The following is a 15,656-nucleotide window of genomic DNA, read 5'->3' as shown; positions in this document are numbered from 1 at the left end:
AGCAGACGAGGGCCACGCTGCTCTTCTAATCCTTTTTCCTCCACCCTCCTGTGTGCCAGCAAGGCAGCCGGGACAGAAGAGGATGTATTTTCAAAGTCATTGATTTTTCTGTCCCTTTGACTTTTGTGATCATTTCACACCTAGTGTCTCATTTTCCAAGTCTGCTTCTCCAGCGTGACACCGTGTAGTTAGGACAGGAGCTGGGAGCGGAGTTTATGGATGCCAGTCCCCTGTGCTGGCTTTTTCTCTGTGCACAGCAGACCTCCTCCTTCCACTGGGCTGTGACAAACACAGAGACTGGCTTCTGACCACAAGATAGAAATTGCCCTTGACACGTGCTGCTCAGATACCTGTTAGTGTCCTGGGGATTTAGAGAACTCCATTTTGCTCCATAAATTTCAAAGCACAATTTGCTCCATAAATTTCAAAGCACAATTTCTCAAAATATTCAAAGTATAATGAGCCTCCCAGAGCTGAGCCCTTGGAGTCCGTGGGGTATCTGAGAAGCAGAGCAGTACCTCAGGGAGAGGCTGCTTTAAGGAGCCCGCCCACAAGGACCTACTGGAGAGCACAGGGAGTGCTAATCAAAACTCTGTAGTGACCTATACGGGAAAAGAATCCGGATGAGAATGGATAGACGTACATTTATAACCGAGTCTCTTTGCTGTACACCTGAGACAAACACAGCATTGTAAATCCACTATACTCTAGCATAAAATAAAAATAAAATAAAATAATTTTAAAAAGCCTGACATAAGGGTTCCAAGCAGGGGCCTTGAGTCAGACGGGGACTGCAAGCCGGGCTCTGTCATTTCCTGGCTGTGGGATTGTAGGCTGATGAATTAACCTCGCTGACCCCAGCTTTCCTGAAGCTAACATTATACCTACCTTAGAAGGTGGTTTGTGAGGACCACCTACCGGCCATCTACCACAAGCCTCGCCTAACTAGCCTCATATACTGTATTTACAATCGGGGCTCGCAGATCCTTTCTGTAAAGGACCAGATAATAAATATTTTAGGCTTTGCTGCTACACGGTCTCTGTTGCAACTGCCCGACTCTTTGTATGGCACAGCCGTGGCCAGGATGTCAACACATGAGCATGGCTGCAGCCCAATAAAACTTTATTGACAGAAGGAGGCTGTGGCCACAGTTTGCCAACCCCCGCTTGGATGAGGGGTCAGCGGAGGTTTGCTGCCGGAGGGCCTTCCTGCTGGATTCTGTGCACCTGGGGTTTCGTGAGCACAGCACGGAGCGCCCAGGGCCATCACCCCGATGCGTCGCCAGCCTGAGGCAGAGGTACTCAGCCCCCCTGCTCCTCTGTTTGCTGCCACATCTCCTGTGCACACACCTCAGTCCTGGGCTGCTGCATCCCGGCATCCTTCCAGGGCCCCATCTTCGGTCCTTGTGAATCCGGCCTGCATCTTAATTACCTGGAAGCAGGCATCTTGCGTCTTGCGGGGAAAGAAAAATGATGGCAAGCCAAGGTGTGGGTGTCCCCTCTGAGCCAGCACGTCCTGCAGAGGGGGTTTGGGGCCCCCGGCTCCCCAGCTGCTCACATCCTTCCTCACACAGAACCCTGGATGCTCCCCTTCAAGGATTCTTCACATTCTAACCGGAAACAACAAGCCTCTGGGAATTCCCTTCTAGGAGCCTAATTAACTGATTTCCCTTCACGTGGCAAGTGTGAAAATACCAGGGCTAATGTGACATGGTAGTGGGTGAGCCTTCCCTCTAATAACTTACTTATACTCTCTAAGACTAAGAGCTCTGCCTCGCTGGCAGCGTCCCTCAAGGCGATAAGTTACTCAGAATGCTGGCCTACTAAGTCAACTTCAGGACCTGTTAGCCTAACTTTGCCTTTTCTGCTGGATTTCGCTGTGGCCTTTCTCCTGGTCTGGCATTGAACCCTTGGGTGAGGAACACTGACCCAACCTCTGTTTCAGGAAGGGCTGTGTCCACACTCAGTGTTTGAAGGCCTGCTGGTGTTACTTTTTATTTTCTTGCGGTACGCGGGCCTCTCACTGTTGCGGCCTCTCCCGTTGCGGAGCACAGGCTCCGAACGCGCAGGCTCAGCGGCCATGGCTCACGGGCCCAGCCACTCCGCGGCATGTGGGATCCTCCCGGACCGGGGCACGAACCCGCATCCCCTGCATCGGCAGGCGGACTCCCAACCACTGTGCCACCAGGGAAGCCCTGGTGTTACTCTTTTTTACAGTCTTCCAATTAGGTCTCAACTTTGTGCCATTTTTTTTCTAGGGGTGGCTCATTATTTTGTGCAACTTCTACAAATTAAAACAGAAACTTCTAGACAAATGAAAACGTTTTATTGACAAGAAAAAAGTCTGTACACGTAAAAATATACAAAACCAAACTAGAAAATATCAAAGTGTTAAAATGTGTACAAACACTTTTAAAAGGTGACTCCTGGAAAACCTCAAGCCTTAATTCGTTTGAAGAGTACACATCTCAATTTTAAAAATTATACAAAAAAGTTCCCTAAGCTGTTAAAAAAGTTCACTGGTTTCCACCGGAAAAGCTTCATAAGGATTTTATCTAGAGTAAAACAGGCTGTGTGGTATCATAAATGTTAGGTTTTAACAGTTCCGATGCAGTTAATTTGCGTGAAACCTACCAAGTAAGAAGACTATTTTCCATAGAACCAAATAAGTGTTTCTTCCCCTAATCTTGCAAAAGCCATGAACTCTACATCAATTACCCATCAAAGGTCAGAGTTCAACTAGACTTCTGGCAATGATACAACCTTCAGGTCATAGTTCTACCCTCAGCACCTTTTAAATATTTCTGCCAGACCTTTAAATGTAGCTGGAATGTGTGAAATACGAGTGTGTGGGAAGACTGGATTTCTGTTTGACAGAAGGACATGTAACATTTGCTTACTTCTCTTAAAAAATTGGTGTTTGCATAATTAAAACAAAATTTATTGTAAACGTTTCAGAAATAAAGTTTGATGAAAAAAGATATAAAAGCAACCATGTGTGTAGATATGTATATATACAATTATATAACTATATCTACATGCACACTTTTTATAACAAGAGTAGGAACTCTATCCATGTCTTTAATTCTTTAAATTCCATTAGCCCAAAGCCTGTAGAGAAATTTGTTGGATTTCTTCTTACTAAAAAGGCTTCATTCACTTAATAAAGCAAGAATCAGAACTTACAGTTTATTTCCTTGAAAGATAAATACCTTTCATTTACCAATTGTGTAAAATAATTTACCAATTGTGCAAAATAATGCCCGAGAGATAGAAACATGCAGAATAATTTCACAAAGGAAATATCTGGAGTACAAAGCACGAGCCTGAACTCAGGTACGCTTTCCCTAAGCACTGAATTTCTACATTCAGCTGCCCTCATGAGCTGTGGAACCACTGGGCAAGAGTCCTAAAGGATCAGAAAGCGAGAAGTCGACACAGACAGCCTGAGTGAACGTACTCAGACCCTATCTGGCCTGTGCATTCAGCCACGTGTTCCTCCATAGTCACCCCACCTCCCGGCTCCGTTTCTTCCCACAGCTAAGCAGCAATGAGACCAGGTCACTTTGGCTACCAGTCTCAGCCACGCACGGTGCCTTGATCTCTAAGAGAAAGGCTGGAGAGAGAGAGCTTTCATTATGTCATTTGTGCACACGAAATCCCTCCGTCACCTACCATTACTCACGTGGGCCCGATCCCACTTCCGCAGCCAGATGGGACCTAATTAATTCAGTGATTGTAAGTGGTCCTGCCCGGAAGGGTCAACCCACAACATCAGGTATTTATCTGTTCCACCGAACGAACCGGCTCATGATCCTGTAACAGAGTAACCCGGGGCGGCTTTAAACCCTTGACTTCATTTCCCGATTTGGAAAAGGCTAACGCTCATTTCAGCATTGCCTTGTGTAGATGCTACGGCTACCATGACAGAGGATTACTGGGGAGCCCAGGGGGGGATTAAAGGTCGGGCTGCCGGCCGAGGGCGAGGGACACGTGGGGAGGAGGGGGCCGAGGTTCCTTGAGCCCTGCGTCCCGCAGACGAGGGTAGACCCCGGGACCGAAAGATGAGCCTAAGCCCCGCGCGGGCCCTGAGGGGAGAGGATGCTTCCTTGCGACTCCTACCTGCCAACCCGCGGGCCCTGTGCCCTGTAAGGTGACACACAGGACCAGCACTCGTGTCCCTGGGGACAGTGAGGGTGCCACATCTGTTAGACCTTCCGCTTGTACCTGGGGAAGGACCTGGATGCAGGCGAGTTATTCTTGGTCCATGTTTGTTTCATTGTGACAATAGCAGCAACAAAAGATCAAGTGAAGTTGCCTCGAGATGTGAAGCAACGTGACCTCCTTCAGTCCTGAGAGTGAAGGGCCACCTAACGGCTTCGGCTTATCAAACATCCCTCCTCAGCAGAGGGTGAAGGGTCTTGGAAGAGGCGAAGCCTGGAAGAAATGCAGCCGGGCGCCGTTCCCTGTAACTGGTCCGCGGAAGGCCGGGCGTTTATTGCCGTCCGTGGCATTTGAGGGCTTCATCAATGTCTGGGAAAACACTGCCTCTTAGGGCCGATTTCATTCATACTAGAAGCAGCCGGCACATCAACTAAAACCTCCTAATACTTTTAAGGAGTTAAACAATTTAAACTTTTAAATAGAAGAATGCCCAGCCCGCGTTGTATTAATACGTGTACCCCATTTTCTCAATGTTTAGCAGACCTTGGTTCCCAAGGGTCTTTAAGGCCATAATACATCCAAAACTTTTAATAAAATTTTCTTTACTCTCTTCAACCTTGTAACCTTGGTGACACTGAAAGTACGTTTTAAAAGTACATGTGTCACAGTAAAGGGTATCAGTGCTTAAAGATCTTTGCAGTGTTTCCTGGGGCCTTTGAACTTGAATATTTACATTGACCCCCAGTAAATTTTCTTCTACCCATGATCTCACGCCACCAGAGGGGGCTGCCCTGGACATAAGGAGGCCGGTAGGGAAATCCAGTAGGAAGATTATTACAGAAACTTCAGCGTCATGGGCCTCTGAAGGCAGAGCCTGGAGGGTCTGGGGGGGGAACAAGGGTGGCTGGACTGCTCACCCCGCATCAGCCACCTCCCAGTGCCCAGAGTCACTGAAATGTTACTCACCGGACACTGGACAGGAGCACGCTCTTTCAGGAAACCAGGAAGAAAAGTGGCCTGGCCACATCTCAGACGTAAGCCAATGTGCTGAACAGAATTACCATCCCTCCTCCCAGATCCAGAAGCAAAGCTCGCAAAGTGGGCTTTTAGTGGATATAGTCATGGTTGAAGTTTTTCAGTGATGCCCTCCTTCACTGTAACAGTGAGCTGTAGGAGATGCTTGGGACCCAACCCGATTTCTGCTGAGCCCGCCAACCAAACACAGCGTCTGGTTTCTGTCAGCCACTGTTGCTCAGGAAAAAAACCGATCCTGGAACAAAAAACCCTGCGCAGTAAACTCTCCTGACGTTCACACAACTGCGAAAGACAACAGATTTAATTAAGCTGCTCTTGTCATGGCCAAGAAGTCTTAACTGTACCACTGAGATGGGTTTTAGTTATAGATTGAAATCGCATGTTTAACTAAAAGATATTCCAAAGTGTTTCTGTTTCACTACATTTACAGCCAAAAAAAAAAAATTTTTTTTTTGATGTATCAGTGACAAAAGTTGAGATCACAACAAAAGCAACTGATCCAGCTAACACTGGGATGACACTCTTCCCTCTCCCTGCCTCTCCCTCTGAAGCGTGTATTAATACTTACTTTCCTATTTGTTAAAGAGCGATGCTTTCACACAACTGTATTTAATTACATGGCTTTGTTATGTTGCTGACATGAAACAGGTAGGTGAAAACGAGGGTGGGATTCCTAAACAGCTGTCTGTAGGAAGAATTAGTGAAAAATCAGTGTGTCACCATCAGATCCCAATAGCTGATATCAACCTGCAAGAAAAGAGCATGAGAGAGACGGGTGTGCATCCCCAGAAGCACAGGGTGAAGCTAGAGGCTGGAAGCCACCCCCCACATCCCCTGGGGCTGTCCTAACCGTCAGCGCCTGTGGTTAGAAGGCTATGGGGAGGGCTGGCAGGTGAGGCGGCCAGAAAAGCGGCGGCCCGGGGCCGTCCTGCCCTGGGCTACCTGCAGCCCCCGATTTTGCATTTACCTGCCGGGGATGTTCCTGTCTGCCTGGGGGCGTTCCTAGTCAAGTAAGGAAATATTGCAGGAAAACAAAGTGCTGCCCCTGTGCTGCTCTTCAGGGTTGGCTTTTTCTTGGACTGCTCAGGAGGAAGGCTTTATGGTTTTGGAAGTGTGTCTGATACACAAAGAGCAAAGCCTTCGGTGGCAGCTGGGAGCAGAGATGGGGATGCCGAGGGCTAGAAACCCCTCAAAGGATATACCGCGGATTCTGCTGTTAGTGTAAACATGCCTGGGCGCTAATCCAGACGTTCGTCATCAACTCTAGGCTCTTTCGTGACAAGTGCACGTGCAAGTGGCACAGTTGATGGGACATGTACTGTCCCTCAGCATGGGTGCTTCCAGGTACAAACTGTGTCATCTATCAGGTGTATCCCTGACACCTGAAACCAGCCCTAGTAAAGAGAAGACTAACATTTTGGAGCTATTTACCCATTTGTTATACATTTGCTTTTTTCCTAGCTATTCTTTACAAAAGTTTTTTGCAACTTTCTCGAGTTTATTTCTTTGAGTTCCATTTCTATATTCAAAGCAGTCGTAAATGCTCAATGGCTTAGAAAGGGAAGGACCCCCGTGGCCACTACGAAGTCACAGCTGGCGACCGAAGGCCGCGCCCCCTCCAGGGCACCTTCCAGCATCTCCAGGACTCGGAGCCCGGCCAGCCCCTCAGGCTCCCGGCGGGCAGCGCACGGCCCGCAGCCCGGGCAGCACGACCTTGCCCTTGCGGTGCAGGTCGCCCTGGGCGCCCGTGTTGAGCCGCTGCACTAGCAGCTTCTCGTAGAGCAGCGGGTGGTAGGCGCCCAGCGTGCAGGCCGCGTCGTAGTAGGGCTCGTGGTAGTGGCACAGGTCCGTCTGCCTCACGGACGGGATGTACTCGTACACATGCACCTCGCCGCACAGGCTCATCATAAGCAGGATGCCTGCAGGAGAGACCGGAGCCGTGAGCAACGCGGGATCCGGATTCCGCGCTCGTGTCTTCCCTGTCTGTCTACGCATCTCTCTGTCCTTCTGACCGTGACACTGGAATTGTCTGTTTACAGTCTGTCTTTCCCACCAGACAGCAGAGGATCTGAGGGTTAGGGCTGGGCCTCATCCATCTTTCTGTCACTAGTGGCGAGCACAGTTATCTGGTGGAGAGTTGGGGGCCCGTGCTTGTTGAATGACTATACGACCTGCTTTCTTGCTTTTTTAAAGGTAACGAGGTGGGGGACGTCTTTGAAGGGGCGGGGGTGGAGGGGCACGGCTGGTGCAGGAGATTCCTGCTCCGTGCCCCCCTCCTTGTCGGCTTCACTTTGTGGCTCTAACTTCCAGTGAGGGGCGTGCGTGCGGTTTGGGGGCTGGGGGCGTGTTAAGATGTGATGCTATGAAACATTCACTCGTCCACTTGATCGCTGGGGGCCCAGGAATGTGAGAAGAAAAGACAAAGTGATCAAACTTAAGGAAAGGACAGTCAGCGCCAGATCTGCATCCCCAAGTCAGAATATCATGTACCACCTTCGACATGCAGGTCCAGCTAATGTGCAGCAGGACTGTGATATAACAAAGAAACACATGTTATAAAAAAACAGATGCTAAAATAGTTGCTTCAACGGAAAGAGATGGAGATACAGTGTTCAAAATTAATATTAAAATTATTTTTCTCACTGGAACTGTCAATATTAAAGTTGCTTTCTTTTCTTTTTTTTTTAATGTTCAAGATAGCTATAAAACCATATGACCATTGAGCAGATCTCGTTCTGGATCTATACTAAAGAGCTTTCTTTTCCTAGCTCCACCATCATCTTTGTTAACATTCTTTAAACTTAAAAAACATATGGACTTCCCCGGAGATCCAGTGGTTAAGACTCCACGCTTCCAGTGAAAGGGGTGTGGGTTTGATCGCTGGGTGGGGAACTAAGATCCCACATGCCGCGTGGTGCAGCCAAAGGAAAAAAAAAAAAAACACCCGAAGAGGAAAAGAAAAGAAAAAAATAATGCTTAGCCCTTTTATGAAAGGATATCCCTTGTTGTGAAAAACACATGAAGTCACACAGTTAGCTCCTGTTACAGACAAGGTTTCTCTGCAGAGGACGACTGTATTTCTAATTAATCAACTGTGCGTGCATCATGAAAATCCCCACAACTGGAGAAAGTACGGCACGAGGGGCCCAGGGGAGCAGTGGGAAGGGCCTGGTTTTGCCTGGGGACCCAGAAAGGTCCCCAGGGAGGTGAGGCCTGAAGCCGCAGGTACCATGTTGGGCGGGGCGGGGTGGGGGGAAGAAGAGGATGGGAAGCAGAAAGGACGACAGAGGGGACCCTGGGGTCCTGCTGAGAAGACGTTAGGATGCGCCTTGCGGGCCACGAAGCTGCTGTGGCTGAGAGTAAACCACGCCCCTAACGAGAGACAGATTCTTCAGGTCAAGGTCTAGGAAGTGACGCTGTTCCCAACAACTGCGTCGAAACTTCAAGTCCCTGCTCAGTCCCCCTCTTCCCCCCAGCTCTGCGGGCTCCCTTCCCCCCTCCCGCGTCCGTGGGCCCCGCCCACCGTGACGGTGATCCAGGTGAAGCCAAGAGAGAACCGAGGACCAGCGCCTGCTTCAAGTCACCGAGGGGGTGGGCACCAGCCCAGCCTCGCACAGGCGATAAGATCTCTGCCTCTTTTGTTTTTTTAAATTCTTTTTCAAATTCTTTTCCCACTTAGGTTATTACAGGATACTGAGTAGAGTTCCCTGTGCTCTACAGTCGGTCCTTACTGGTTATCTCTTTTAAATATAGCAGTGTGTAGCCGTCAATCCCAAACCCCCGAACTATCCTGCCCCCTCCTTCCCCCCTGGTATCTCTGCTCTGTGTACGTTTCTCTTCATCATCACAAAATCACCCATGAGGAATTGACACAGTGGGTGAGAAAGCCACGTGCCCGGAGAATTACATTCGTTTATTCCTGTGACTTTAAACCTTTGATGAGCAAGGCCGCCTCTGCCGTGTGTGTCTCTGGGTGAGAGTCACAGGCCTGTGTCTGTGGAGCTGAGGACGCTTCCGTGTTTGCCCATCAGGGCTCGCGCTGGCCGCCCGCCCTCCCTTCCCTTCCCTGGGCGTGGCGTGTGGCCAGCTGTGCCCAAGGAACCACATCAAAGCATCCCAGAATCCTTCATGAAGGATTCATCCCTGAATATCCTCCCTCCGTATATTTATTACAACGGTTTTCCTGCAGCGCAGTGAAGGGGCTTCAAGGGTATCTTTTTTTTTTCTTTTTTTAATAAATTTATTTATTTATTTATTTTTGGCCGCGTTGGGTCTTCATTGCTGTGCACAGGCTTTCTCTAGTTGTGAAGAGTGGGGGCTACCCTTCGTTGCAGTGCACAGGCTCTAGGTGCGCTGGCTTCAGTAGTTGTGGCACGTGGGCTCAGTAGCTGTGGTTCGCGGGCTTAGTTGCTCCGTGGCATGTGGGATCTTCCCGGACAAGGGCTCGAACCCGTGTCCCCTGCATTGGCAGGCGGATTCTTAATCACTGCGCCACCAGGGAAGTCTCCTTCAAGGGTGTCTTTTGCACAAAAGCTTCTGATAAATGAGCGTGGAACTGTGTCTGGAAACCACACTCCCATTACTGTCAGCCCAGAACACAGCCTCATCCACGGGGGCTGCGACCTGCGTGCACTAGCCGTCGCCTTTGCAACTCTGGTCTCCAAGTGGGAGAAGCCACTGTCATTCCTGAGAGACGCTGTTGTCCTCCCTCGAAAGCAGTTCTCAGCCTTCAGCGTGAAAGGACGACCTGGCAGCTTGTTAAAATGCAGATTCCCGGGCTTGTCCCCGTCCCTAGAGACCTGGGTTCCCTGGTGTATGTTGGGGTCCAGGAAATGGATTTTTTTTTTTTGGCCATGCCACGTGGCATGTGGGATCTTAGTTCCCCCGACCAGACCAGGGATCGAACCCATGCCCCCTGCATTGCAAGGGCGGAGTCTTAACCACTGGACCACCAGGGAACTCCCAAGGAAACGGAATTTTTTTTTGTGGTACGCAGGCCTCTCACTGTTGTGGCCTCTCCCGTTGCGGGGCACAGGCTCTGGACGCGCAGGCTCAGCGGCCATGGCTCACGGGCCCAGCCGCTCCGCAGCACGTCAGATCTTCCCGGACCGGGGCACGAACTGTGCCACCAGGGAAGCCCCAGAAACGGAATTTTTAACAAGCATTCCTAAACAACACAACCTGTGGTGAAGGGCCATTAAAAAAATTCCTATCCATCACAGACCAATACTTCTGTAAAATACACGAACAATGAACTACTAGAAAAATGATCACATATTAGGTTGCCATGCTATGTCAAATTGCTATAAAACCTTCCAAGTACTTTCAGTTTCTACACTGATCTAGTCGTAGACTAATAATAAACGTTCCTGGACCAGTGCTGGTCTGCTTACCGTGCTTGGAGGACCGGGATGGTGTCACACACGTATTCTTTGAAAAACTCTGCTGTAAGGATCCCGGAAGTGTCTCCTTAGTAGCTGACCATTCTGCATGTTAGACAACTAACCTGGAGTTGAACTGCTACTCCCACCCAAGAAGAAGAAGTCTGAGTAATTTCTCTAGGTGTCCTTGCCAACTACTTGGCCTCAAAGGTCTACTAAGTGCTCGAATCTGGTTACTGTTTTCTGGAAAGTTTTCCAGAGACAACGTTTCCTCTTACTGCTAGTGAACTACTATCAATACATTTTAAATCACGTATTTATTAAATAGACAAGATAGATTTCGTCACATGACTGGGCAAAAAGTTATGGTTTCACTAAGTAAATAGGTATATTTTTGCATTTTCATATATACTTTATATTTTAAAGTGACTTCTAGAGCTTCAGAAATACTGACATTTGCTAGGTAGTTCACGGCCGTCCAAACTGAAGGCCGACAGAGGTTCAGAAGTGTCTTATTTTGAGTCATCTGTGTGCATCCTCCTGGCTTTTGCATCTCATTTTGTGCTTCCATATGAACTTGTGGGCTCCTATAACCATTAGCCTTGGTCCAGAGCATCCTAAAATTTAAGTTAGAGCCGAATCTGCTCTAAGTGATCAAGTGACAGCCAGCTGTAGTACTGATACCAGAATCGGTATGGCAGCACCTTCAAAGGGAGGGGAAATCAGTTTATAACTCATTGGTACGTGTGAAAGGTGGACAAGGTTTATGGACGCAAAGGTGGAGGACATTTTTTCTTATTTACATTTCTGTAGGCGGCGTGGTCATTGCATCTGGCATACGCATGCTCTGCTTATTAATTTATTAAGGCCGACGTCACACATAAACTTGAGTTTAGATTCAGACTCTGCCGTATAATAAATACTGAAAATCATTATTAAATGTGGTTATATCTGCACATCACTTTTCCTAGGAGTTAAGAGTACTTAGTCACACACAAAACCCTGAAGATGAAACTTCTTCATGTATTGCAAAGGGGACCTAGGCGGACCTCAATGTCAGGAGGGGTGTAACAGTCCTGGCACAGCTCGGGGCATGTGTGTGGGGAGGAGAGACCGCGGGACCTATAGGGTTGGGACCAGACCGGGAGAGACCAGAGCTGTCAGGCACGGTTAGAAGCCTCTTCAGTTAAACTCACACGTGTATTCAACTGGGCACAGTGCTGAAAACTGGGGATTTGGAGAAAGTTTCTTTAAGAAAAAAAATAAGTAAATCCAACTAAAGAATGAAACTTTAAGTTTCACAATAGGTGGCAAGCTCACAGCCTACAGTTCTTAGGACAACTTGAAGAAAGCGTCTTAACTACTGTGCTGAGAACAATGTCTGTCGTGCTGTGATGCTGGGCCCTGTCATCCACAAGTGACGTCAACACCAACACGTGGTCCTCAGATGCTCTCTGAGGTACACTGACAAGGTACCGTGCTGGGAGGCCCCAGCTCGCTTCTGGGTTTGATGATTCGCTAGGAGGACCCACCAGATGCAGCACATAGCCAATGATTTATTATAGGCCTGCTGTGCCTAGCACACACCAGCATTCCAGACTCTGGAAGGAAGCAGGTGCTGGGCGTGGACCCGCTGCCGCATAAGCATCTGGGCACAGTGACCCACCCTGGCACTTAAGGGGGCCTCCCCAAACCCAGGCTCCCAGATGCCAGCCAAGGGCCAACCCTGCAAGCAGGGCTCCCAGCCATCGGCTGTCAGGCCTGCCATGGTGGTTCTTTTCTGCACGGATGCCGTATATACCTGGAAATTCACAGTATCACGTTAGCTCCTAATCATTTCCCCATGCCAAGCCGACACGGGGAATTCACAGCTGGTTATGCTAAAAATGTTTTTTTGTGTGTGTTTTTCATTTCCTTTCTTAGGACTGCTCAGGATTACCCAAAAAGCGAAACGAATACAAACCACCTAAGCCTGTGCTATTCAGTAAAGAATTTTTTTAAACCATCACTTAAGGAACTTTTATGTTACATAATTTTGTTTATGGACTACCAAAAAGTAACTGCTTCCATCACTAATAAAATTTTACTGCTTTCAATGTGGAGCCAGACTTTTTGATGGGCGGATCAATACTGAGACACTTTTTAATGTATTTTTCGAAGCCAATCAAAATGGGTGTGCAGCCAGTTCTTAAAAATCTTTGAACATAATTCATAATTCAATTAATGTTAAGTTTTTACAAATGAGGAGGGATTCATTTGAAGGAAAAAAAGTGCAAATTTTCCTGGGCAATTATGACCCAAGAGGCATTCATTTGCCAAATTATGGGTTTTAAAATATTGTATAATTCAATATAATTATCAAACCAATTAAAAAGCATTTCCACTGGTCTTAATAAAATGTCACATGATATGACTCAGCATAACAAGCAGTATGTACACTCATTTATTTGTCCAAAACCTGGATAAAAAGCAAACTTCCACCCATGTTCAGATGATCACAGATCCTGAATGAATGAGGTTCCCCTATAAAACTCTACTTTGCATATATATAGATGCCTTTGATATGTGTCAGAGTCCAGCAGAGTTTAATCATTGAGCCTTTACCTTAATTGTGCTCAAACGAAAATTGTCTTACTTTGCACCTGGCAAAATAGTTAAAGTAACAGCACCCCAAATCGTTCACAGTAATAGAATTTTTTCCCTTGATGAACGGATCCTTTTAATGTGGAGCAAAATAAGCTATGGATATAAACAGAACCTAATGCAAGTGACGGGAAGAATACTGGCTTTCATCCATTCCAGGTAACACTTGAACATAATCACATGTGAGGCAAACCAGAAATTTCTGAGAATGTCCATAAAACTCTGCAAAATATGCTTCTGAGCGAGGGGTGAGGGTGAAAGTTCAAGTGTATTGAATATGCTGACCTAATGGAAATCTAGCAGGTATTCTGTGGTTTCCCCATAAATCCATCATAAGATGGAAAATCAAGAGAACTATATTTAAGATTATTGAAGGAGCACAAATGACATTTGAAGTGATAATTCCAGAAAATAGCTGTAATTAAAAGATGGTCTGGAAATTTGCATTTCATGAAATAAAATAAGAAGCATCTACTCTATTAAGTAAAATCATATAATGCATAAATAATACTTGAAAGCCAAGTTTTTAGCTCATTTATATTGTATTATTTGATCAGGATTCACTATTTAATGTGAATAAATAGTGAATTTAAATGTAAAATGTAAAAAATGTAAATGTAATAAACTGTCCCTGATCAACATAATGTGATCGATTTTATACACTCATAAATATGGATGTTAAGTGGCTTATTAGTTTGGGTTAATGTGTTATTATTTTGTGTTAACATCTGAGTTTGGATGATATATTGGAAAATTAGAACCCCAAACTCAAAATAAAATGGAAAGGAAAGGAAGTTATGACTGGCTTTTAAGCATATTATTCTTGTGCATGTATTAACTAGGCTGAAATTATAGCGTTTGCATCCGTGAATTCTAGAAACATCACTTATGATATAATCAGTAGAGGCAGGACGGGGCGTTGGTGGTTTGTACAATAAAGGCCTTGTCACCTGTAGGCTAGAGGACTCCCTTCTCTATGCTGCTGGTCGGGCCGGTGCACCAGGCCCGTCTGCCTGAGGATGCTCAGCCCCGAGCCCCGGGGGGTGAAGCTGGGCCTCCTGCTTGGCTGGAGGCCCCACCACTTCAGGTGGCAAAACCATCCGGCCAGGCTGCAGGACCCCAGACACGAGCTCACGGACCTTCTAGGACAACATCCGTCTGTATGAGAGCTACACCGCAACAATGGGATTCCAAGGAAACGATTCCCTGTCCTCAGCCAGGCCACGGTGCGGTCGAAACCCACCTTCTAGTACCAAAGAACGAGAGAAAACTTCCAGTATCCAACTGGGGATGAAAGAGAAATGTCCCTCATGTGTGAACAAGCAGCTCCCAGCGGGCTGAGGGGAAGGGTCCTAACAAAGTGAAGGAGTTGCTCCAGAGAAACCGGTCCCACGGAGCATCTAAATCGCCTGGATCCGCGCTACTTCCTTCTAATTTAAAAAATACATGTGCAGTGCCAGAGGGGTAAGAATCCCTTCACTGCTGCTCCGGAGAAGCGGATGGTTCACGGCATACGTCTCTGATGCACTTACTATTGTAAGGCTGTCCTTCTGTGACACAGAAGGACAAATATGGCCTCTGGTCAGAATTCAAAGAAAAAGCGGTAAGTCGGCGCTTCCCAACAATGATCGACACGCCATACCCTTTGCTCAGCACTCATACTCCAGGGAATTTATCTTCCGGAAATCTGATTGATAATAGCAAACATCTTCTATCACGTGTGTCCCCACCCACAGGGCACAGTGTCCAGTGGGACCCTGATACCTTCTCCATGAGCTCCCTTTCATCCTTTTGTGGTCAGCAGGATGTAGCGGTGCTGTCCTTTACAACCTTCCCTGTGGTGGAGACGGTCTCCGTCTACACTGCCTAGGACTGAGCCACCAGGAGCACATAGCTTTGAGAGTTTGAAATGGGGCTCGTGCACCAAGGAAGAGAAGTTTTCCTTTTATTTAATCCTAATTAACTTAAATCTGAGCAGCCACCTGTGGCTAGTAGCCGCTATACTGGACAGGATGGTGCTAGAAAATAATAACGATTGCGAACGGCCTGATAGAAAGATGTTGTTATGACTCCCTTTTCTCCCAGGAGCACAGGGACTTTCACACGAGTAAGTGACTCGCCCATGGTTGGAAACCCAGAGACAGCAGAGAAGGACTGTCGCTCAGCCCAGCCACCACCCCTGCAGTGACATCCGACCGCAGTCCCCTTCATCCCGGAAAAGATGCCACCCAGGCAAGCAGCAGCCCCTGAAAACTCCAAACAAACACTCAGCAAATAGCTGTGAAAGGAAGCTGTCCACAGGTGGCAGGATTTCTTTCAACACATGAGGAAATAGTGTTCTCCAGCTACGACTATGTCAGTGGAAACTTGCAAACTGCGCGTCGACAGTAAGGGTACCTGACAGCCCTCACTGGTCTCCCGAGCTCTTGCTGT

General features: G+C 47.5%; 1 protein-coding gene across 1 annotated transcript in view; it reads right to left on the bottom strand.

The window, feature by feature from the left end:
- Nucleotides 1–1,802: 1,802 nt before the first annotated feature.
- Nucleotides 1,803–15,656, bottom strand: part of ST6GAL2 (ST6 beta-galactoside alpha-2,6-sialyltransferase 2) — a 28,524-nt gene continuing 14,670 nt past the window's right edge. The window contains exon 5 of the mRNA XM_022599145.3: nucleotides 1,803–7,118. Coding sequence (XP_022454853.1) covers nucleotides 6,865–7,118 — 254 coding nt within the window. The 3' untranslated portion in view covers nucleotides 1,803–6,864. The remainder of the gene's footprint in view (nucleotides 7,119–15,656) is intronic.

Source organism: Delphinapterus leucas, chromosome 13 (genome assembly GCF_059928025.1).
Source record: "Delphinapterus leucas isolate spDelLeu-1000000601 "Yukka" chromosome 13, BTC_Dleu_Yukka2, whole genome shotgun sequence".
Taxonomy (NCBI): Eukaryota; Metazoa; Chordata; class Mammalia; order Artiodactyla; family Monodontidae; genus Delphinapterus; species Delphinapterus leucas.
This window is presented reverse-complemented; position numbering and strand designations above follow the sequence as displayed.